A 26403-nucleotide genomic window follows, 5' to 3' on the forward strand; every position below is an offset into this window, starting at 1 on the left:
AATTTATTACCTAAAAAAATTATTTAACACATTTTAAAGTTTAACATTCTGGATTTCTCATGTTTTTCACATTATTATTCTGCGTTTTAACAATATATGTGAAAAAAATTACTTGTTATTAACAACTCACTCCCTGCACACACATATAACAAATTATTTTTGAAAATCACAGAATGGTGTAACTGTAAAAATATGAATCGAGTCTATATTTTAAAAAGATATTATCCAATTACATTAGAAGTTATTATCCAATAACATTGAAAAATTTTTATGAGCATAGAAAACTGAAATAGGCCAATGATGAAACTCTTCTTTATTACGTCAATTTATCACAAAAGTCTCAAAAACATATATCTCTAAGAAAGAAAAAGAATATTACAAATTGAGCTTAGTATTCAAGAGATATATGGCATGATTTAAATTTTAATAAATCACAATACACTTTAGAAACCAAAAAAGAATTAATAATTAATACAATACCAATTTTCTTTACATATATTTATTTTAATTTGAAACATGTATGAAACAATAAATAATATCAAACAGCAAAAATACTATATAAAATTACTATTTGTATTTCTTACTGAAATTTACATTAAACTGTCAGCAAAAGAAAATTTATATTTTAGGCAAAGTAAGAGAAACAGTAAAATTTAGCATAAAAACATTTCAATAACTAATACATACATTTGATATTACACAAAACTATGTCCTATTAAAAGTAACTCTCAGCTAAATTTTTGTGATTCAAAACTTACATTATTGTTCTAGATTACCAACCAAAACACACTTGCTAATTATAATAAAAATCATTTGAATACATAAAAAATTAAAATATTGATTTATAATGTAAAACAAAGATGACAAGCAAAAAGTAATGTTTGTAGATATAGCAGATGATTTAATCCAATGTCAGTGCTTGCTAGTCGAATGCCAATGCTTGTTAGCATTTAAAATATATTTAGATATATATATATTAAAGCACTAAAAAACATTTAATTCTAAAATACATTTAGCACTAAAATAGATTTAATACTTGGAGCAAAATTTGAGAATTTGTAAATATTGTATTTAAAAGATATGCAGAGTACCCGTAAAGACTGCCCTTAACGCGCATTTTTTAAAAAAAAAGTGTTTTATTTAAAGGACATATTAGGTGTTCCGTAGAGACCACCCTTAATATGCATTTTTTCAAAGTATTATACTTCAAAGATACACTGTGTGTCTCTTTAAAATCACTTTTAATATGCACATTTTAAAATTCTCAACTAAAATAACAAAAAAGTACACACATTGCGAGTAGCAAGTTAATGTTTAAGAGAGGAAAAAAATGAATGCAATCGAAATTTGATGAATCACAGTACAAGAAAGAGCAGTCGTAATTAGCAACATGATAGGTTTAATAGCAGGAGGAAATAGAGAAGAGCTAAAAGCTTATAATTAGAAACACCTTCAAGTTTCAACCTGTTTTGATGTTTATTACATTTGTTTTCCAGTCGTTGCATTTTTGTTTTTTACTCACTTAAATATTAATTATTTGACCTCATTGAATGTACTTTTATTTTCTTTTTTTATGAGTATTCTAAAAATATATATAAAGGGGAGTCTTTACAGAACAACCTGTACAGTTTAACTGAATAAAATAAAGGATAAGGCTAATTACTTTATGCCTATTTAATGTTAAGAGGACGCTATACTGCAGAAGAAAATTTTCGTCGCAAATTCACTTTCTCCTCCATTAATAATTTAAAAGAAAGAAAAAGTTCAGGCAAATCTAGAGTTTGTCATGATTTTTCAATTGCTGAAAAAAATACTTTAAAATATTAAAATGCAAACAAATTATTAGAAGAGATTTTTATTATTATTAGAACTTCTCTGTTGATCAAATTATTAATTAGAACTTCTCCGTTGTGTACTCCTAAGTTATTATCTCATCATTTATTTCATTTGTACATTTTAAAATGTTCTTTTTAGTATTTAAAACTTCATGGCTTACACTAGCTTTGTCTGAACTCATTTTTTCTACACTTTAAATTAGAAATAAAGGAGAAAGAGAATTTTTGACGAAAATTTTCTCCCGCAGTATAGCGTCCTCTTTATACAGTCATAATATCGGAATAAAATATAGAAATTTTTAAAATTATATTTGAAAACAATAGAAAATATTTTCACTCATTGAAAATTCAAAAAAAAAAAACTAATGCTGCAAAAATAAAGAACGAATCTTATAAAAAGTGGATATTAAAGTTATCTAAGTAAGATTTAAAGTATGTTACTATCATACTGTAAATAAAAAAAAATTCAACTACCTTGAAATCTTTTACTAAAAAGATATTAAATCAAATAATGGGTAAAAAAGAACATGAAATCAAAAAGTTTTATTAAAATTTTAAATAAAAATACAGATATTAGAACAAAATAGTCCTACTCTCTTAATAGTATTTAAACCTAATTTTTCAAGATTTCTCTATAAGAATCTTTTTCATGAATCATTTTAACATGCTTCTTCATTGCACCACTTTCGGTGAAGGCACGGCCACAAATGTTACATTTGTATGGACGTTCACCAGTATGTTTCCTCATGTGCTTTGTTAAATTACACTTGAAAGGTGTAGAGTAAGGACACAGTGTGCAACTAAAACGATGAGCTTGCATGTGCAACATCAGAGCGCCAGCAGAAATACAGCTCCTCCGACAAATATGACAAGCGTACACTAAAATATAAGATTCTACATATAAGTTAAATACGAAAGAAGAAGAAAAAAAATAGACTCACTATGTAAAAGAATATTGATTGTGAAATCAATTTTAGCTGTTAAATTAAATTAGTAACAGACCTTTTACATAGGAATATTAGTATATTTACTGGCATTTTTAAGGGATAGGTCAGTTTTATTTAATACGTACTAACAAATTATTATTTAAAGGAGTTCTTAGAAGCAATCACGTGTCTCCCTCACAGAAGGAAATTAAAAAAGCCACAGTCTGAATGCTGTACACTTAAAGTAAAGCTTTAAATTTAAACTATAAATACTATCATACATTAAAGAATTATCTGGGATTAAGAACATTCGAATGTCTCTCGTCCCACAGTGGACTGATTGCACGATACGGTTCCCAGCAGATCACTGAAGTTGAGTACCACTGGCTGCTTGCAGTGAGTGGGTGGGTGATCAGTTTGTGACGAGATCGAGGATGTGCCTGTGAAGTATCGGTCCTCGATAAACAGTTCCATTGTACAGCGCTCGAACTCGTGCACTGTTTGTCGGGATATTGAAGCAGGGAAGCCACCCCCAAAAGAGAGGATCGAGCTTGCGATAGCGCATCTTTGGATCATCCTCGAGGATGTTTCCGACACTATCGCCAATAGCCCATCGTGCGTTCTAGTGTGGCGTAAATGAAGTACTACTATCACTACAAATATCTTAAATATTTCAACAAAAAAAAATTCTAGATAAAATCATAAAAAATCAATGAACAATTCTTAATTTTTCAATACAAATCAACATGACAAACAATTGACATTTTTCAAACATATAAAAATTATATTATAAATCCTTTTCACAAAACTGAAACTTTTCGTGATAGTGATGTTTTGCCCACGTTTCATCACAGACTAAAAAACAGGCACAACTTAACCTAAGAGTAACGGATAACTGTTACAACAGTCATTAAAATAAAATATCATGGGCTAAACAGCATTAATCCTTTTATGTGAGGACAGAGCTTTAAAGAACAGATAAATAAATTTTTAATCTACTCAACATGAGTCTAGTATTTTAGTTGGTAATTAAACCCTAGTTCCTTTTGTTATTTTATAAGAACACAATGAATTTTCAGTTAAACTATACCCAAGATTCAAGGATAAAATCAACTGAATTTATAACTATTACAAAGGTTATTTTAAATTACAATAAATTGAGCATCCATAGTATGATCTATTAAGTAGATTTCATCCACCTTACTCATACGTCTCATTTCCCGTAAATTGCGTCTAATTCATCCTTTTCTTCATGAGTGGATTTCACGCTCTGTTAGTAACTAAGATGATTCTTTTGAAGTCTTCCTGGAATAATTTTTGAATGAACATTTGCATAATGCCTCTTCATAGAGTTCGTTTGTATGAAGGTGCGACTGCAGACGTCACATTTGTAGGGACGCTCACCCGTGTGAATCCTGACGTGCTTCGTTAAATTGCTTTTGAAAGGTGTGGAATACGGGCATTCTATGCAACTAAAAAGATGAGCTTCTACGTGCTGCACCAAGTCTTGACCAGAATTAAATGTTCTCAGACAAAACTCTAAAACACAAGATTTTAAGCATTAGTTAAAAGGGGAAATTCATTATTGGATAAAATAATAAAATTAAAATTAATAATACAGTTGTTTGCATTCATTATATAAAAACAATTATGAGAGAAACTTTTTTTATGTATTTTTTTTCTAATATTTTAAGACATTTTCAAAAGACTTGCAAAGAGAATCTTAATCAATCACACATGTGAACTTCAGCTTCAAAAAACTTAGGTCATTTAAATTGTTATTATTAAAAAGTGCTGAAATAGGAATTTATATAATGGCAACAAATGAGAACCTAATTGTTTATATGTATGACATATTATGAATATTATGACATAGTATGAAAAGACCACAAATTTCCAAGAAACTGTCAAAATGCTAATAATACGTCAATTATCATTTGAACGAGGAAAAACTTACCAGTCTTCCTCTGTTATGACAAACATTTTTAAGGAAATATGTTTTCTGCTGCTTAATAAAAAATATTGCACGGAAAAAGCTTTTATGGAAGTCATTTTTATTTATTTTTGATATCAATAGAGAAAAGCAAAAAATTTAAATTTTTTGTCAACTTGAAATTTTAACCTCTTTTTGTATAATGCAATGTGTGAGTGATCATCAGATAATTTGTCTTCTTAACAAAATAAAAGTTCGTCTTTAAAATAATGTGATTTCCGTTGACCAACATCATATTTCTTTCTAAACAATTTACAATCATTATTATCAATGATGTCAAAATTATTGCACTTCATTTGAATTTTTATAAAAACTTTTTACAATTTGGAAACTTGTTGTTCAAATATTCCCGACATAGATATTTCCGCCTTTCATTAAAATACAGAGTTACGAAATTCTATCTATAATCTGTTGGCAAAGGCAGTCTAATTGAGTTAAGTATTAAAAATCAAAATAGTTGTTCAAAATAAATGAAAAGGAGGTAAATATGTCTACTTCATTTCTTAGTTCTGATATTGCTATTTTAACTTCGATTATGTGTATTCACTTACAAAACTGCCATTATAACAGACTTTTTTAATGTACATATTTTCACTGTTGATTTCAACATTCAGACCAAAGCAGCTGATCTCAAAAACTTTAACAATATATTCAACAGAAAACTTTTTTTTACCACGGCAAGTAATCTTTTTATGCAATAAAATGTTTGTCTTCTTCTTTAAGTCAAAAACTTTTCTAAAAATGTTCCTATTACATGACAAGTATGTTTTTAAATGACCTCAATACACATTTTCTAGAAAACAAAAAGTTATTTCCTGTATATATATATATAAAACTATAACCACGCTACAGAAAAGTATAAAAAGCCAAACAATATAGCAAGATTTGTCATTCCAGATAAAAAATAATAAACTTTTTGAACAATAACTTCGGCTTTGAACCTAGTAAATATTTAATATTAAAGTACACAAATCACATATGAATTGAAAAATAGCTTGGATATTAATAAAAAAAAATTTAAGCAAAAAATTAAGAATATTTCCATTGCTGCAAATATAGGGTGTGTACCAATTCCCTCAATGATTTAGAAGGCTTATAACAAACAAAACATTACCATAACTCTAGTTCACGCCAGCATTGTGACAATTGTCACAGATTGTTCCACAAATGTCCTTAAAAATCCTTCACATGAGAGACAAATTTGTCTCCTTGAAATATGTTTGGAAATTATAGAACAGTATCAAAAAATTGCTTTTTGCATTATATTCCATGCAATTAAAAAAAATAATAATTACTGGAATTTGCTACGCTTGGTATGGAATTCGAATGCATGGTATTTAAATGGAATAAAAAAAAGAGTCCGATAAAAAAAATTTTTTTAATTTAAATGTTGAAATTTTAAATTTACATGTTGTGCTGTGCTTTTCATTCAAGTACTGACAATGTAATAGTTAATCAATAAAATAGCATTTTTTGCTCTCTTAGAAGTTTAGATGATTAATTTTTGACATATTTTATTAACTCTTACTTACTCTGTTTCCCTCATTTATTTGGTATCAGTATTTAAATCTCTATATTGAATATATTTACTAATACTAATTTAGCTCCTTTACATTTAATTTTAATGAATACTAATATTCAGTCATTATGGGCTAACAAACCTAATGAGTTATAGACGGCATTTAATAATTGTTAATGTCTACCATAATATGAATTACGTAATTGTAAAGTTCAATTATTTTTCTCAAATTTTTCGACCCTATTAAGGCTTTGGACCACTAAATAAATACCCAAGTGGTCTTATTGGACTACTAAATTTTCATTGCTAATAAGAATATCTATTGCATGAACGAATTTTACTTTATCTCATAAAGAAACATCACTTTTTTAAAATAAAAAAAAATATTTAATATGTGAACTTTTGGTAATGCGGCAGAATTCAAGTTAAAAATTTAAGTTTTTGTCACACTGACTGCAACAAGTAATGATCAATGGTAACGAACCCAGTGGTAATTTCATTAAATCACTAAGCATATGAGGTATGAATGCACAATCTTCAATATGATCCCATAAAAAAAGTTACTGGAAGTTAGGCGTGGAGGAGAGTCTTCCACGATCTGGAGGGAATTGTGACACCCTCTATATAGTGGAATAGGCAAGTGTGTAGACGTACATAGGATGTAGCCTAATAATTGCCTTTACTATTAAAATATTTATGATGTGAGAAGTTAAAAGGTATTTACATGAGCCTCAAAATAATATTCAATAGAGAAAAATATGATATTAACTTAACAGTGAATACTAAGGCTGATCAAAGCATAGGATTAGTTCCTAGATGAAGAAAAATGAAAGTTTTATTGTTCCAAAAGACAAATAAACAGGTTTTAATCTTACTTTTGGTTTGACGGGCTTTAACGTTGATCAGCCGTAGCCTAACAAAGATTTTTTATTTTATTTCTCGAAGTATTAATTAGCAACTTCCCATGTAAATATTCTTCTTATTTAATTTTTTTTACATAAACTCTATCATTATGGAACAAAATTAAAAGGATAAAATATATTGTATCAGTGGAATATTAGATTAGAAAAAAAAAAAAACACTTTTAAAATGTTGTTCATTGTAATGCAATAATTTATTACAAAAACAAATTTCAAATAAAACAAGATACTGAGACAAACAAAAGTTTAAAATGAAGTTAACAACTATCAAATAAAATATTAAGAATTTTGTATAGATATATATACATAAAAAAAACTTTCCGAATGTTCTTTTATGATTTTACATATGACATATTAGATGCTTCTTCAGAGCATTACTTTGAGTGAAGGCACGATTACAGATATTACATTTGTATGGTCGTTCACCCGTGTGTTTCCTTATATGCTTCGTTAAATTGCTCTTGAAAAATGTAAAGTAAGGACACAACGTGCAACTAAAACGACGAGGCTGCATCTGTAGAAACAAATCTTCTGCAGAATTACATATCCTATGATAAGTATCAAGGTCGTACCCTAAAATGTAGGAATTTAGACATTAATACTTTTGCTGACGAAAACGACAATCACAAACTAAAAACAAGAATAAAATACAAACAAAATATATATTATTAAAAATGAGACATTGTAAACAATTAATTTACTTTGTTCTATCAATTACTATTATTAAATAGGGGTAGATATTTGAAACTCAATGATCTATTCAGATGTCCATTTAAGATTTTTAAAAAAATATATATATATACTTCTTACAAATACAATATTAATTTCTTTGTGAGCTAATTCAAAACTGCAACTTTAATAAATTGAAATTTTAATAAATAGGTTGAATTTAAGTGAAATTAGATGAAAAGTTTTTTTTTTTTTTTTAAATGCATAGTATTTGAAATCATGATGAAAAAATACACACCAAAGACAGTAACACAGACCAAAAAATTTAAAAACAAAATCAGCATACTTATAATTCTTCACTCGATTGACAGTGATTGGTTGCTGGTCTAAGGGATCACCGTTATTTGATAGTGGTCCAAGTTAGATTTAAGAGGTCTTGGATAAACAGGTCATTCCTCATGAAAGCAATTTTGACAATGAAGTTTCTGTTCATTTGATTCTTTTTTCTGCAAGATCTTCCAGTTTATATTTATTAATCTTGAGCATAAATTTCAGCTATATATTCCACACAATTTGAACTATCATTTTTAAAGTAATTATGTATTAAAAATGAACAATATTATACTGAAAGAACACAATGAAATACAATCGGCTTATATAATTATAAATATGTAGCTGTTAATCTATGTTATTTTTTTTACTGGGATATTTGTATCATTATAATTCATCATACTAATATTATACTAAAAATTGCAGACTAGCTAGTTTGATTTAAACCAATATTAAATATCAATATTACATCTCTTAAATTATTTTACATCTCATTACATACTGTTCATAATTTGCAAATTTGTTTAGCAGACTGTATGGAATGATACAGAATTCTAGAATGCTGTACCATGAAAGCAAATTTGCATTGATTTAAATATACTTTTTCGTATTGTCTCTCTGTCTAAATTTATTTCCCCCTATGCAATTTATAAATTAAAATTTAAAAAATGAATAATTATATTATTTCTATAATTAATAAATTAATTATACTATAAATTAATAAAAAATAAAACACATTATCTTTGCCGTAGAGGTGTAAATAGTTTTTATCTAATTGCTTTTGTTCCATTAGAGTAATACTAATGGACCATTGGCACTGCTCTGGGATTCATCTTTAGCAAAAATTAATAGCAAATAATGGCATGTATGTTCTATAAATTCTCTTATTTATTATGTAAACATTTTATTTATCTCCATTTCTTTTAATGATATGAAACTAACATAATTTTTTATTACAACTATTTGAATAACTCTGAACTTATTTTTGTTTTAATTTCCTTAAATTGAATAGTTGAAGATTAAGGAATACATTTATAGAGCAAACATAAAACAATGATTTAATAAATTCGTTATCACTAAAAAGAACATGGAAATTATAAAATGTAGCTTCCTTTGAAAACATAATAAAATTAATTACAGAATTTTAGAAAAAAAATATTTTGTAGGTGCTGTTTCGCATTGACATTTAAAAATGTCTATATTAAGATTGTTCCAATCTAATTCTTAAGTACATTTAGAAGGGAAAAAAAATTTCTCAGTTTCTGTAAAAAGTACTGACAATATAGCTGCTCAATATTATATTGCTGTGGAAAAAGCGTCTATATTCATCTTATTTTACATTATTTGTCCTTTGGTGGCTAGTTATATATTTATCACAGCTTTTCAAGACTTAATCTCAAGTCCTGGATTAAAAAAGAACATGAAATCATGCAAATAATTTTATAATAATTATTTGAATAATTAACATTCCCAGAGCTACTACTTTTATGGAAAAAATTAAAAAATACTAAAAAAAAGGGAACATTTCTTATTTACCTTTTTCTTTTAGGAGAATTAACTATACCTGTCTACCAACTATTTTTCTCAATTTTAACATTTAAATTTAGTTCAGTTTTTTCAAATAAATATGTGTTATAACTATTAATGAGTACTGGAAATTATGGTTTGAATATTTCTTCTGAAAAAAAAAGGAAAAAACAAAATGATTTTACAACCAATGTTTATATTTTCCACATGTAACAACATGCATTTCATAAATTAACAAAAAAAAAGCACAATCACTAGAATACCAAATAAATTATTTAACATAGAAATAAGAACTGAAGGAAGCTGCAATTCATGAAAACAAATATCTGCTGAGAAATCTTTACATAAAATAAGGTTTAAAAATCAATAAAATCAGTTAAGGTAAGGAAGAAGCTTACACTGCAAAAAAAAAAAATTCCAAGGAATCTGTTGGTGTCTCATCTGTGGAATTCATTGTAGCTTTTCTTCATTTATTGTACCTTTCGTCTTTCATAGATTTAACATAAATTTATTTTTTAAAAAAAATTATCATTTTTTGGATTGTTAAGACTGACATCTATCTCGTCATTAAACTCTGTCATTGTAACTTTCACAATTTGTCTACAACTCAATAAGACAGATTTAAATGCATTCTTTCTTTTATTAAAAATAAAAGAAAAAAAATGGACGTTATAAATTAGAAAATATGCCATTTATACATTCATTTTTTACAATTTTAAAGTATTTTTGATTAAAAGTATGGAACATCAAGACATTATTATATTAACACATTTCTTTTTTTACAACAACAGAATAGAGACATAAGTATAATCTTTCATTTCTTACAAAATTTACAGAGAAAAACAATTCTTTTTGAAACAAACTATTACAGAATCTATTGTTATATACAGGCTATCTGCTACATTTTAGATTTTCAAATTCATGACTTTCCATGACTAATTCCAAAAATTTTTCATGACTTAACGAATATATTAAATGATAGGTATAACCAAAAACAGAGTAAAGAAAGAGTTGAAGTAATAAAATATCTGAAATAAATACTGTCATGCCTCCATGTTGTGATGGCGCTGTAATCAAGGTAGATGTTGTAAAAAGACAGAGGAGGGAACGCTCTGATGGAGAGCGGAAGCGAATTGTTTAGGTGGATTGGTTATATTAATTTTCTTCAAACTTCATTTTTTTTTNTTATATTGCTGTGGAAAAAGCGTCTATATTCATCTTATTTTACATTATTTGTCCTTTGGTGGCTAGTTATATATTTATCACAGCTTTTCAAGACTTAATCTCAAGTCCTGGATTAAAAAAGAACATGAAATCATGCAAATAATTTTATAATAATTATTTGAATAATTAACATTCCCAGAGCTACTACTTTTATGGAAAAAATTAAAAAATACTAAAAAAAAGGGAACATTTCTTATTTACCTTTTTCTTTTAGGAGAATTAACTATACCTGTCCACCAACTATTTTTCTCAATTTTGACATTTAAATTTAGTTAAGTTTTTGCGCATAAATATTTTTTATAACTATTAATGAGTACTGGTAATTATGGTTTGAATATTTTTTCTGATAAAAAAAAGGAAGAAACAAAATGATTTTACAACCAATGTTTTATATTTTCCAGATGTAACAACATGCATTTCATAAATTAACAAAAAAAAAGAACAATCACTAAAATACCAAATAGATTATTTAACATAGAAATAAGAATTGAAGGAAGCTGCAATTCATGAAAACAAATATTTGCTGAGAAATCTTTACACAAAATAATGTTTAAAAATCAATAAAATCAGTTAAGGTAAGGGAGAAGCTTACATTGTAATAAAAATTCCAGGGATTCTGTTGGCGTCCTCACCTGTGGAATTTATTGTACCTTTCCTCTTTCATGGATTTAACATAAATTTATTTTTAAAAAGAATTTATAATTTTTTGGATAGTTAAGATTGGCATCTATCTTGTCATTAAACTCTGTCATTGTAACTTCCACAATTTGTCTACAACCAAATAAGACAGATTTAAATGCACTCTTTCTTTTATTAAAAATAAAAGAAGAAAAAAGTTGATGTTATAAATTAGAAAATATGTTATTTATACATTCATTTTTCACAACTTTAAAGTATTTTCTATTAAAGTTTTGGAATATCAAGACATTATTATATTAACACATTTCTTTTTTCACAACCACAAAATAGAGACATAAGTATAATCTTTCATTTTTTACAAAATTTACAGAGAAAAACAATTCTTTTTGAAACAAATCATTACTGAGTCTGTTGTTATATACAGGGTATCTGCTACATTTTAGATTTTCAAATTCATAACTTTCCATGACTAATTGCAAGAGTTTTTCATGACTTTTTTTGAAAGAACATTGTCATTTTTAAAGAACATGATAAAAACATTTTATATTTTAATAAAACATGACTGTGAGTGGGGATTTGTTACAAAATCAGATATTTTGAATACCATGAAATTGTGTCTGTGTGAGGTCTGTGTAAATTCCATTTTAAAAATTAGATTTTTCGGCGACTGAAATTCATGATTTTCCATGATTTCTCATGACTTTTCAGGTGCGCAGATACCCTGTATATAATTTTACTGTTAAAAAAAATTTATTTAAAAAGTTGGTTGACTATTTATCAAATTTGTGTAAATAGTTAATGTGTGTTTTTAAATGGGTCTTCTGTTTGAAACGTTTGTGACACATAGTGCATTCAAAAGGGCGCTCTCCAGTGTGAACTAGCTCATGTTTTTTTAAATTGTCAGGTTTCACTGATTTATAATGGCAATATTGACATTGGTAAACTGGCTGCTTGATTGAAGATAGCTTGCTTCTTGTCGCACAGAACTTAACATAATCAGAGTCTTCGTTTACATCCTCATCCGTTTTACCAATAAACTCTAAAGAAAACGAAAATGTCATTATTGATATTTATTACAGATATATTTTGAAAAAATTATTACAGTAACAAACACAAAATTTAAATATAAATCTAATCTATCATCCTGAACTTTAACGTTATTACATTCATATTTAATAAAGAGATGTCGAATACTATTATTCTAACAAACTTAAAATAAAATATAGAAAGATTTTTAAAAATATTACAGCAATGAATAAAAAAGTAAGCAACTCTAAATCTAATTTAGTATTTAGAAAAATAATTGGATTTAATCTCAACAGACTATTATACTAATTATTAAAATTTACTAAGTTATAGTAGTTTTACAATAAGGATACATTTTAAAAATAGAAAATCAAAATAAAATTTAATTTTATATTTTTCAGTGAAAAATGTAATAATACATGAATTAAAAAAAGTTACTCAGAAAAAAAGATTTGAGATAGTTAAATTAAAATTTCTTTAAACATATTTTTTTGTACAATCCAACTAAAAAAAACAAATTTTTTTTAATTGTCTATTTAACAAAGTTGTAAGATTTTTATCACTATTAATCATTACTTTTTTATATATAAATATTTTAGTACAATAATACATATTAATACAGATTTTAACATAAAAACAAACATAAAACAAAAATCACATATATTTTATATAATTAATATTATCTTAAGAAAATTTAGATTAAATAAATCTAATATTTTTATTTATTAAAGTAATAATACACTAAAATTATTTTCATTTATTAAGTAATAAAATTATTTTCTTTATGAATAAGGATAAGTCATAAATAACTCCCTTGAAAATATGTTAAAATAGAGGCACCAGAATATGCAAACATTAGCAAAGTTCAACATTACGTAATTTATGCACTAAAATACAAGTAAGATGCCTTAAAGATAAATTTCATCAAGGATAATTTTTGTCAACTAAATTATAAAAATACTCAAATTTAGAATAAAGATATGAAAAGTAATAAAGTTACAGAGAAGTAATAAAGATATGAAAAAGGAAAGAAAGATGTTTTTTTTTTATTCCCTTCTTAGGAATAAAAAAGCACAAGTCTACTCAGCTTATTATCTTAAATTACTTACCAGTCTTAGAACTTCAATAAAATAAAAGAGGAAAATATAAAAAAGGTCATTACAAAATGATACAGACTTTGAAATAGTTAAAACTTTCCATAGCTATATCACAGAACCTAATCATAGAAAAAGTGTGATTATACAAATATCTTTCAATTCTTCAAATTTCCTGATTTAAAAATCTCACATTAAACTACATATTCTCAAAATTTACATGGTAGACATCAAAATTTTTATTCAATTTCCTTAAAGCTTTGAATTGTGATATTAATTCAAGAGATTTACAAATTCTATATGAAGATTTGCATTACAATTTACAAATCAAATATGTGTTCGATAAACCCTTCATCAGTACTGCTGCCGATTACATGAATAGCATATAGTAGTTTGAATAAAACCTTCATCTTAAAGCTCTGTATTATCAAGTGTGTGGTACATTTAATGAGGGGGGGAGGAGTTTTTTGATCACTGACCACTTAGGCTGCAGGCATACAAGTTTTTTGTTTCTCAATGAAACCGATATCCCACAAAAACAAATTGAAAGATAAGGCTTTCTGCTTTCTAATTCTTCTTGAATCTATCAATCCTTATCCCCTCCCTCTGCTGACCCTAGGTTGCCCTCACAACCTCCGAGCCCCCATCCTGTAGGGTCCACCATGTAAAGGGGGGCAACCACAAATGATTTGTAGTTACAAATTTTGTGGTGGGTTAAAATTTATTGGTGGAATCAAAGTTTGTGCAGACAGTCTTATTTAAAGTGGCTAAAGATTTTTGAAAGGGACATTTTGGGGAGAAATAACAGATCTTTAGACATTTAGGATACAATTGGGCAAAAGAATCTTCATAAAATCATTTTTTCTCCTAAAATATTTCAGAGCCCTGAAAGTATTTATGTATTTAAGTTTACATTTTATATGTACTTGCATTAAATTCAAAACATAGTTGAGTGTTTCAGCAGTGTATTTTCAAAGTAATAAACTATGGATAGGTTTTTTCTTTGTGAATAAATTTGAAGATAAATAATTATATTTTTCATATTTTATTAAAGGATATTTGTTGTATCCATTTTAACATAATTTTGAAAAAACTAAATGCAAATCTAAAAGTCAATTGAATTTTATTGGTTAACTTACGTCACTTTTACCATAATTTATGAATATAAAAAATGGAATAACACAATAATAAAATAAAGAACAATTTGCTATTTCAAAGTTGAACCTATGTTATAAAAAATATTCATAATTTTCTTTTGAAAAAAATGTTTTTTCTTCTTCTTTTTAAAATTTTAAAGCCTTAAATTACTATAATCTAAGTTCATTGATAACAAAAGACAAGAACTATTACAGTTTGATTAAATGCATGAAAAATATAATCATAAATTTTATGTCATTACTAATTTTGAAAATCATTTATTATATATAATTAAAATAAAAAACAAGAGTTATAAAGAATGTTGATAAAGAAAGTTTATCCTTAAAAGAGCTTGAATACATAAAAAAATAATGCATTGTAAAAAACGAAAGAAAAAAGATATTAATTAAAAATATAAAATACTATGAAATATTAATTGTGTTAAACATTTTTACAAAAATTGATCATATTTTTTAAACATATGAATTAATTCTAAGTCTTATAATTTTTCTGCTTTGCTTTTTCAGAATACTAATATGTTTTAAAGTGCAAAATTGGAGCAAAATAATTGAAAAATTTTTTGGACTAACAATTGGAACAAAATTAAGAAAATTTTGAAAACAAATATTATCTAAATTTTACGGAATTATTATTTGAAATACGACAACAGAAGATATTAACAATAAGAAAAATAAAACACAGATAGTACAAACTGAAAAAACACAGATACACAATAAAAACAGCTTTTACTGCAATTACAATTCAATGACTACCTACATAGTCTCAGGAGCGATTTATATTTGAAACATTAATTCCAGAAAATAAATCTTTACAATTTTTTCCGGTACTTCTCTTTTTGTGCCAAACACAAGTAAATTTTACTATTTTCTAATTTCGGTGACTACTATTTTTTTTTTTAAAAATAAATGCATAAAAAAAATTTTTTATACCTATAGTTAAACTTAATGGCATCCAGCTTATGGTAAATACTCTTTCTTTTTAATGTTATAAATAACAAAATGAAACTTCATATCTCTGATATTAAAAAAAATTTCATTCAATCACAGAATTTATTTTCTTTTTAAAACTATCACAAAATTTCACAATAAAACAAATTACAACACACATTTTCAAGGAACACATACATAATCACAATAATAGCCTTACAATTATGGCCTTTGTAAATTAATTTAAATACATACAAGCAGTGAAAATTTTCAAATGCACACAATGTTAGTCTGAATATTTTACGAACATTAGGACATTTTTTTAGGCCTTAAAAATTCCTTTTGCTATTCCGTTTTGTTATTCATTGGAAAAGTAGAGAGCAGCAGAGTAATTTCAATATAATTTTTCTCAGTGGCTCAACTGTGTGATGGCTAAAGGAAATTGAGAAGTTTACTGACTAGTAAATGAATGAGTATTAATGTGTTTTTTTAAATGAGCCTTCTGTGTAAAACTTTTTTCACAAATAGTACATTTAAAAGGACGATCTCCAGAGTGTACAAGTACATGTCTTTTCAAATTGTCAAGTCTTGATGATTTATAAGTACAAAGTGTACATACATACAAATTCTGCTTTGCGGTAAAATGCTTGCTTACATTAGACAAACCAAACTCTCCACTGAAATTCATTACATCAATATTCCCTAAAAGAAAATAATTAGCAATGGTTAAAATACATTACAAAAACATATACCAATAATATATAGATAATATCATTTACCTATATTAAGAAATAGAATGTTTTTTTATTAAATTAATAACACTATAAAACAATATCAATTATATTAAAGTATCAAATAGGTATATCCTAGATATATTTAAAATACATCTAAACTAAAATATGTAAACCAATAAAATATATAAAAGCTAAATTATTACATAAAATACACAAACAGTTATACTATTCATAACACTAAACCAGGTAAAAAAAAATCTTTAAAATTACTAACTATTTGATAGGCATCTTGAACTATTTAGCTTTTTTAAAAAAGTTGTTTTGAAATATTTATATCAGCAAAAAGTGCAACAGATTATAAAAATGCATGTAAGTTTAGATTAAATAAAACTAAACAGTAAAATTACACAGAAATTTTAATTTAAAATTTTGTTTCCATTTCAGCAGCTTATATTAATCTCTCTTACAACTCAAAACTAATTCTTTTAAGAAATTTTATATCAGTTAAGAAACTTTCTCAGACTGCCAGTTTTCCTTAAAAATACAACAACAAAAAATCATAAGAAAACAAATTTACCAAAAATCTTTCGAAAAGAAATTGAAAGACACAAAATGTAAGCAGTCTTGATTGTGTTTCAGAAAAATAGGTCATAGAATAGTTTTTTAAAAAAAAGGTATCTGAAGAATGCTATAAGAAAGAAAAAGCACTGTAGAGGATTTGATAAATCTTAAGAAAATTAAAGAGACTTGTACTGTTTTCAACCATAGATGCAAGTAAAAAATTACACTTTTGAAGAAAACAAATTTTAAGCATTTTTTTCGAAAAATTTAAAACAAAACTCATCTGAAACCTCTCTTCTCAATATTTCAATAAGTAAAAATGTATACCAACTATTGAGATAAGATAATATTGATATATTGCATGGCAACAACAATTTTTGCATAATAGCTTTAAAATAAAAAATTATTTTAGCTTATGCGTTCGTTCCTTCCCTAGAAAAATTTCTTAAACGAGATTAATATACAAGTCTGCGAATTTATTCATATCAATGTTTCTTATACATAATCTTTACATTTTCAAAGTCTCTGTTTAAAATTTTAAAAAATCAATCGAAATTGCATCTAAGTATTAATAATATATAATACAGCACGTATATATTTCAGACTAAAATCTAAGAAAAATTTAATTTTGCAAAACATTTTTTGGTAAATATGGCTTAGGCTTTGAGAATCTAGTAAAACTAAGAGAAACTTTAATTAACAGTTGAATTATTTGAATTTATAATTCTGTTTAACATGCTGCACATTTATTGCGACCTAATTTGGGTTGAATTCGAAATTCCCCATTTGTTTTTGCACATTGTAAGAAAGCAACTTTCTTAATATGATCTTTTTTATTTGCTATCCGCTCATTTATGCTCCCTTCGTTTAGTGTGATTTTAACATAGCAAATAAATACTGGGCCCTGAACAAAGCTTAAACACCAGTAAAGAACTTTAAATGATTCTTTGCATAAATTAAAAAGTGTCCTTTAAGCTTTTCAATAAGCAACGTCAATATTTTGTGAACAAAAATTTTTTTATTTATCAGAAGAACGCGCAAGCCGCGATAAAATAAACAAATTGGATTCGGAAGAGTTGAGATGTTTTGAGTGGAACTCGCTATCTTCAAACAGACTATAAACCTATTACGCTTTAGCCTGAACTACTGTAATAAAGTTAATACTACTGTGCCATCTATCAACAATTGTAAAAAAGAAAGACTCGCATATTTTTATTTCATCAAGCCAAAATTACAAACTTTTAAGCAAACAAAGCAAAAATAATTTAATTTTCTTTGCAATTATATCAGTATTAGTAAGAAATAATTAAATTAAACACAGATTTTCAACGTTTATTTATTTATTTATTTTTATATTTGAAGGGGAATTTGCCATTTGTTGTAACCCATTTCGATCGCAAATGAAAAACTTTTTTTTTTCTTTAAGAAATTCGCGATCGCAACGCTCGAGTACGCCGTCTAGCGGGAGCCTGTAAATATCAGATATTAATTTATCACGTTTTCATTTAGTTCCATCAAANGTACGATTGCACACAAAACTGTAATATAAAATTTTTTGCTTAATGAAAGTCCAATATATACTAATATATTCCACATTTACATAAAAAAACTGCAGAAAAATTTCTAAAACCTGCACTTAAGATATGAAAAATATTTCATAAAAACTAGCAAATAAGTAAAAGAGAAATTAAATGAAACTTCCGTCATTTACTCACGGGTCCAGATTTTTTTAATTACTACCTAATTTATCCTTTTACTAATACACCGATTCCCTAACTAGTGATTAGTCCCGTAGTGGACTGATTGTTAAGACACGGTTCCCAGCAGATTACCGAAGTCAAGCATCACTGGCTGCGTTCAGTGTGCGGGTAGGTGACCACTTGGATCAGTATGCGTAGGGACCGAGGATGTGCGGTATTGGTCCTCGTTGCACTGTTCTACCGTAAAGTGCTCGACTTCGCGTGCAGGTTGTCAGGTTACCGAAGCAGGGGTGCCATCCCCTCTGCGGAGGATCAAAATTGTGATGGCATGTCTTCGGATCATCCTCAGGGATGTTTCCCAGGCCGTCGTCAATAGCCCATTGTGCAGCTCTAGTGCGACGTAAATGAACAAATCAAAAACTAACTAGTGATTAGTCAATTCGTCTTGAAAAACTGGTTCATTTTTTCACCACTTCGCTCAATAACCGATAGGTTTATTCCTGATCCTATCCATTTATTCGTTTTTTTAAATATTTAACTTCTTTTTTCACAAAATCATCTATTTATCAAATTGCCATAAAACTACTGTTGTTTAATTAAACGGACAGTAGTAACAGTCACGGTTGTTATAGAGTACTCCAATTTATAGTTGTGCCTCCTCCAACTTATAGTACCCTATTCTCCTACCGCACACTAACATACGATTCTAAAAATATAAAAATAAATATTTGTTTACCTATTAATTTGCCATCGCTCACATCGCGTGAATGATAATTTTGTATTGTGGATTAACAGATAATTTAATTTCTTTCATAGGGCTAATTTTGGTTGCGATTTAAAAAAAATTTTTATAAAAAAAATAAAGTGACATCGTACTTTATGACGTACTTTTGGTTGCGATTTAATTATTTTTTTTATAAAAAAAATAAAGTGACAGCGTACTTTATGACGTACTTTTGGTTGCGATTTAATAATTTTTTTTATAAAAAAAATAAAGTGACATTGTACTTTATGACGTACTTTTGGTTGCGATTTAATTATTTTTTTTATAAAAAAAATAAAGTGACATCGTACTTTATGATGTACTTTTGGTTGCAATTTAATAATTTTTTTTATAAAAAAAATAAAGTGACATCGTACTTTATGACGTACTTTTGGTTGCAATTTAATTATTTTTTTTATAAAAAAAAATAAAGTGACATCGTACTTTATGACGTGTAGATGACAAATCCACAGCACGTGCGCCACTGTGGGGCATGAGTGCAAAACTACGATTTTAGTCAAAATATTACAAATTTCAGCTTTTTTGTGTCTCGTTTTTGGAAAGAAAAATGATTAATACATAGATAATTTGATAGCAAAAACTAGTTACTAAAACCAATAATTCTTTGAAAAATGAAAACTGGGTTTGCTTTGAACAATTTATATAATGCTAGGTTTGATGATTTCCCAATTTGGGTACTTGCAATTTAAGAAGAAGATCACGGATAACCACACATGTGACCTATGAAGTCATCGCCAACTGATCGCTTATTTACAAAATGGCGGGGAATGTAAATTAACGAGAAGTTCATTGAATACATCGTAATATCGCACATCGAATTTATTGAAAAACAATTTTTTCTCGTCTACGTCTTTTAGTTAGCTTAGTTGTTGTTGTTAATTTACGTCGCACTAGAACTGCACAATGAGCTATTGGCGACGGTCTGGGAAACATCCCGGAGGATGATCCGAAGACATGCCATCGCAATTTTGATCCTCTGCAGAGGGGATAGCACCCCCGCTTCGGTAGCCCGACGACCTGCACGCGAAGTCGGGCACTTTACGGTAGCACAGTTTAACGAGGACCAATACCGCGCACCCTCGGTCCCTACGCAGACTGATCCAAGTGGTCACCCACCCGCACATTGACCGTAGCCAGTGATGCTTGACTTCGGTGTACTTAGCTTAGATTTATTATTAATGTATTTTATTTTAACCGTAATATATTTTTGTTTTGTGTACCTGGCAACTTCGATGCATAATTAGTTTGTCAATGCTCTACATGGCTTCATCCCTGTCTTTGTGTTAAGTAAGAATAGAGAAATAATTGAAATCTTTCATAATACAGAAGATTAACTCTATATATATAACATAAATTTAACTCTACGATATCGGTTTCAGTAACTTATTCTTATCGGTTTCATTAACTTCTGATATACACAGAAGTTAATGAAACCGATTCTCATTTAAGTTTTAAGGAAAAGACCAAATAGCGAATCCTTCAAAGTCAAGTCCACAGGCAATAAAACTCCAATGCCCTATTCAACACTAGGGTTAAATTTATGTCTGAGATTAGCGGGAGATAAAAAGCATTAATAATTACGGGTCTAATTTTTTTAAACTTAAATACAAAAGTATATAATATTTAACAAGGACATATTATTTTTGTGTAAGCATTTTTTTATTTTAACAGTAGACTTAAAAAAAAGGTAACAAAATGCTATTTAATTTCGTCGTCTATTACAGTCTTAAGCAGGAAATTACTATTTTAATTCGCAAAAATGAGAGAATATATCCTCATTGAATTTAATTCACCTAAGCAGTAAAGCGTAAATTTATTTACTGTTAAGTCTTGGATCTTTTTTTCAGGGAGGTTTCTTAATTGAATCTAATAGGGCAGAACTTTTATTACATTATGCAGCTGTATAATCAACTTTGTATGAGGTCTTAGTTCCAACAACCCTGTAAAAAATTTGTTTTTCCCACTCTCAAAAATTATGTACGGAAACACGTACTGATAATTTTCTAAAACTATGGAATTGCATGTGTTTTTTGGTTGTTTTTTTTTTCCACACATGCGATCTCTGCATGTTCCTTGCCAAATAATCTTCGTTAAATCGATTCCTGTAATAACCCTGTAATTTTCTCTGTAAACAATCCTGTTAAGAATTTTTCCTTTATATCTACTACCATGTACGGAAGTACTAGAATATAAGTACGGATAATTTTAATGACAGATTTGGACAGTTGTTTTTAAATCTCTTGTTCTCTATGCATTCTTTGCATGTTCTTTGCAAAATTAAAATTCTTTGTCCGACTTATTCTGGTAAAATTCCAGTAAGAGATGTTTTCCTTCCTATGAGTTGCTTTGAACAGAAAAAAGAAAATATAACAGAGGTTCGGTTTTTTTTTTTTTTTTTACTGAAAGCTTATTCGGATCACATGTGCTATCTGATATATTGTTCCACTCGCATTCACTACAAATTGCATGTTTTTTTGTAAATAACAATTTCTTTGTTCGATATATTCTTCTAACATTTCTACAATATGCATCATTATTATGTAATTTTACATGGCAAAATATGAAATTTGAGGGAAGGTTGAACAGTACCTGAGAAATCGAATTTTAAATGTCTGAATTTTTTTTAAATTCAATTTCTCAGGAACTATTCAACCGATTTTGCTCAAATTTGTATTTTACCATGCAAAATTATATTCTTTAAAAGGAAGCACAGAATTGTATACCTTACAACTCAAATTTTTTCGTCCATTCTTCAATAAAATAATTAAAAATAATAAATATTTACTAACAAATATTTTTTACATGGAATTATCTTTGGATGAACGAATTTTATAATCATGTGCAAAAATTTTTCAATTCGCTTAAAAAGTTCTTGAGATATGGCGAAATACGCAAAAAGTAAAATTAATATTAAGGGGTCAAAACTTTGAAGCGCTTTCCTGACAAAACTATGGGGATCATATTTCCTATATTGCGGCTATCCCCTATATTTTAGGTGTCAAAAATCTGAATCTGTCTAAAAGAAAGAAAAAAAAGAAGAAAAAGATATCTTTATTCAGAGAAAGTGCGAGTTTGTTTCCGATTTTGTAACTTAAAATGTTGTCTTCATTATTAATTACCATGTTTGAAGTTAGCCATTAAGATTGAATTTTGGAACGTGAAGATCCGATTATTACTGCACAATATGATAAAAAAAAAAGAATTATGTTTATCACAATCGTTGCAAAATTCTTTAAGAATGTTTTTCGAAAGCTTGGTGTCACATGAAATGATATTTTTTTTATATTATTTTTTTATGTGATCCGAGTTTGTAACAGTTATTCATTACTATTCAATCAAGTTTAGACTGTTTTTAGCATTCTCTTTTATTCTAAAAATGGCGCAAAACGTCAATATGGAGAAAAGTCACAGTTTTGAGAAAATGAAAAGTGGCCTAATTTTTTAATATTTAAAAAATTATTGCAATGCTGCTCATGCTTATACGGGCTCAGAAAAATTTGCAAAAAAGGAGAACAAGGCATTGATTTTGATAATTTTCATATTTATGGAAATACGTCACCTAATTGGCGAATTTTAAAAACGTTTAATGACTCTTAAAATATTTAAGTTATTTGTCCATTCTGTTGCCCAGTCAGATTGCATATATAGTTTAAAATTATTCAAGTTTAAGGCACTTGATAGTGATTTTTTATTTTTCTTGGCGAAAGAGCTTCGAAAAACCATTTTAAAAATTCATTCTTTTTTACATTCTTCGACTGTGTTGGGGTGTGTTGCCATTCCACGGGTAAAACTTTTCTTCGCAAATTCTCTTTCAACTCTATAATTAATTTGAAATAATTGAATTCCGACAAATCTAGAGTCTCAATTACTGAAAAGAAATTTTTTTAAGTATCAAAATGAGAATAAATTATGAGGAGATAACTTAGGATCGCACAATGGAGAAGTTATCTTCCAATAATTTGATTCCATTTTGATTTTTCAAAATTTCAAAATATTGATATTTCAAAATTGTTTGATATTTCGAAATGAAAAGAAATTTCTTAAATATCAAAATGAAAATAAATTATGAGGAGATAACTTAGGATCGCACAATGGAGAAGTTATCTTCCAATAATTTGATTCCATTTTGGTTTTTCATAATTTCAAAATATTGATATTTCAAAATTGTTTGATATTTCGAAATGAAAAGAAATTTCTTAAATATCAAAATGAAAATAAATTATGAGAAGATAACTTAGGATCGCTCAATGGAGAAGTTTTCTTTCAATAATTTGATTCCATTTTGATATTTCAAAGTATTGATATTTAAAATTGTGATATTTCAAAATATTGATATTCAAAATTTTGATATTTCAATATGAGAAGAAATTTTTTAAATATCAAAATGAGAATAAATTATGAGAAGATAGCTTAGGATCGCACAATGGAGAAGTTATCTTCCAATAATTTGATTCCATTTTGATATTTCAAAATTTCATTCTCAGCAATTAAAACTTCATGACGCACTCTAGATTTGTCAGAACTCATTTTTTCTTTCCTTTAAATTTTAAATTGGTTATGAAGATGAAAGAAAATTCGCAATGAAAAGTTTCTTCCTTGGTATGGCGTCGTCTTTAACTCCTCTATTTTTGCGATATTTAATTGACAGTCTGACAGTGAAAAATTGACTGATGTTATAATCATGAAATGGAAATTTAAAATATTTTTGCAGTATATTATTATACTGTTGGTCTAACCCTGAATAAGAGAATACATTTGTGTACAAAAAAGTGTCTTGTCAGGATCTTGCAATTAGCCAGTTGGCAAAAAGGTTTAGTGACATTGTTGTAAATTTAGGCTCAGAAAATATAGCAACAACAAAAAATTGTTTACAAAATATTTTTTATTTTTAAAAAATATTTTATTTCATGACCTCGCAAAAAAAAAACTTAATTTTTTTACAGCTCCCGAAAGATTTGAAGCTGGAGCATAGTAAAACGAAAATTAGCTGCAATATTAGAAGTTTTAAACTTCACCATGTTTCGTTTCAAGTTGATCCACCAACCGTGCAATCAAACAAATGCAATAATTTGATCGTTCCAACTTAGCACCACATGAAGATTGCAGCAAATATGAACGATTATGGTTTTAAAAAAAACTACATTTTTTTGCAGTAAATGACAATTATTTTATTACCAATGCAACTAATACTACAACTACTTTTTTTTTAAAAAAAAATGTATTGATTTCAAATGACTTGCGAAAGGTAGTCACTACTTTTAGGAGACAAACTTCGTCGGAGAATTTAATCTAAACCCATGTTCAAAATGGCTTCTAATAAGAAATTAGCTTAGTTAAACATGCAGGAATACTAAGAACTATTTTATTTAAGTTTATAACCGTCGTTGAACTACCGACCCAATTTTGGGTTTACGACTACCAATGTTCAACTCCGTAGTCTTGTAATTTTGAACCCAATTCAAAAGACAAGGGAACTCCTGGATCAAGTATTGGGAGAAATTTGCTTTCTTGGGGGACTTTTTGATGGAACTGACCCGCCTTTGCGTTACATGGAGAGGAAAACCACGAAACCTCCCACGGTAGCCTGACCGCAAGGTGACTCTTACCCAAGATCCGTCTACCACGTGGGATATTTTACGTCGTCAGTACCGTGGTCGGTGCGAGCCAGACGCGGAATTCGAATCGACCAGCCATCTCTGGGATTTGAACCAGTTTCACTTCATTGGATGGTGAATGCTTTATCCCCTGAGCGATCTATTGCACAACTATTGCATCTCGGAAACTATAAGTATTGTATCTCGAAAACTATTAGAAAATGTTGAAATTTTTGAGCACAATTTTAAAATTCGTTTGTCCAAAGATAATGCCATGTAAAAAATAAATTTTAATAAATATTTATTATTTTTTATTAATTTATAATAATAATCTCAAAATTTTGAATTGTAGTATACTATTTTTTTACGTCATTTTAAAATATGTAATTTTACGTAGTAAAATACAAAATTCGAGCGGAATCGGTTGAATAACTACTGAGAAATCGAATTTTAAATCTACGACTTTTTAAAAATTAATTCTAAATTAGCTATTATTCATTCGTAATGACAAATATTCGCAATGACAAAAATAATTTAATTAAATGTAAGTCGCATATAATAGCTTGATTAAGAAGAAAAGCTCGTCGCTCTGATGTTCTGATTGCATGAAGATTTGTAAAAATCAGATTCAAAAAATTATTGACGTTTGAACATTGTTTCGTTTTAAAGCTAACATTAAAAGAACTTGTCTGGAATCTCTACTACCTACTGTTTCTTTTTTATTGTACTACGCACTACACTAAAAACTACGAAAAAGAAGTAGTGACGACTGTAGTTTCGCTACTTCCGATCAGAGTTGGTCAAAAATTTAATCGATTACATTTTTGGATTACAGTAATCAATTACTTGTAATCATGATTACAAATTTCAAAAATTTGATTACAGCTGTAATCATGATTACAATATTAATTACAGTAATCAATTACTTGTATTCAGGGCCGGATTAACCTATAGGCACACTAGGCACGTGCCTAGGGCCTACGAAATTCAGGGGCCTACGAAAAACTTGGGAGAAAAAAATTTGTTGACAAAAATAATTTAGCTTTAAAAACAACAAGTGTATTTTGCACAAAATTATGAAGATACAAATAAAAATATAATATTTTTCGGTAATAAATTATTTTGCAGAATCTTATGATCTAATATATTACTTTTTTGCGATTTTTGGATTCAACGAAATCTTGTATTATGCTGTCGAATTCCAAACTACGCAAAATGTCGTATTCAATAGACATAAGTGCGAG

General features: G+C 27.6%; 2 protein-coding genes and 1 long non-coding RNA gene across 14 annotated transcripts in view; 1 reads left to right on the forward strand and 2 right to left on the reverse strand.

Moving 5' to 3' along the window:
• Positions 1 to 26403, forward strand: part of LOC107456393 (focal adhesion protein tensin) — a 348273-nt gene that overhangs the window by 41982 nt on the left and 279888 nt on the right. The gene's annotated exons all lie outside the window — the stretch shown is intronic.
• LOC122268927 (uncharacterized) lies at positions 482 to 10754 on the reverse strand. The gene is made up of 2 exons (XR_011636071.1): positions 7572 to 10754; positions 482 to 4300 (listed from the first exon to the last, which is right to left on the reverse strand). It is a non-coding gene; the product is annotated as an uncharacterized lncRNA (long non-coding RNA).
• Positions 11313 to 18171, reverse strand: LOC122268926 (tissue-resident T-cell transcription regulator protein ZNF683-like). Its single transcript, XM_071178035.1, has 3 exons — positions 17413 to 18171; positions 16246 to 16488; positions 11313 to 12651 (listed from the first exon to the last, which is right to left on the reverse strand). Exons 1-3 carry the CDS (start codon positions 17462 to 17464, stop codon positions 12353 to 12355), a joined length of 594 nt encoding a protein of 197 aa, XP_071034136.1. The 5' UTR covers positions 17465 to 18171; the 3' UTR covers positions 11313 to 12352.

This window comes from Parasteatoda tepidariorum, chromosome 2 (genome assembly GCF_043381705.1).
Source record: "Parasteatoda tepidariorum isolate YZ-2023 chromosome 2, CAS_Ptep_4.0, whole genome shotgun sequence".
NCBI lineage: Eukaryota > Metazoa > Arthropoda > Arachnida > Araneae > Theridiidae > Parasteatoda > Parasteatoda tepidariorum.

Coding starts and splice junctions, on each gene's coding strand:
- LOC122268926 (XM_071178035.1), bottom strand. CDS start 17,464: ATGCAAAAATTGTTGTTGCCATGCAATATATCAATATTATCTTATCTC. Junction 16,489..17,412: donor AATATTATCTTATCTCAATA/GTTGGTATACAT, acceptor ATTTTCTTTTAG/GGAATATTGATGTAATGAAT. Junction 12,652..16,245: donor TAATACTCATTCATTTACTA/GTCAGTAAACTT, acceptor ATCTGTAATAAA/TATCAATAATGACATTTTCG.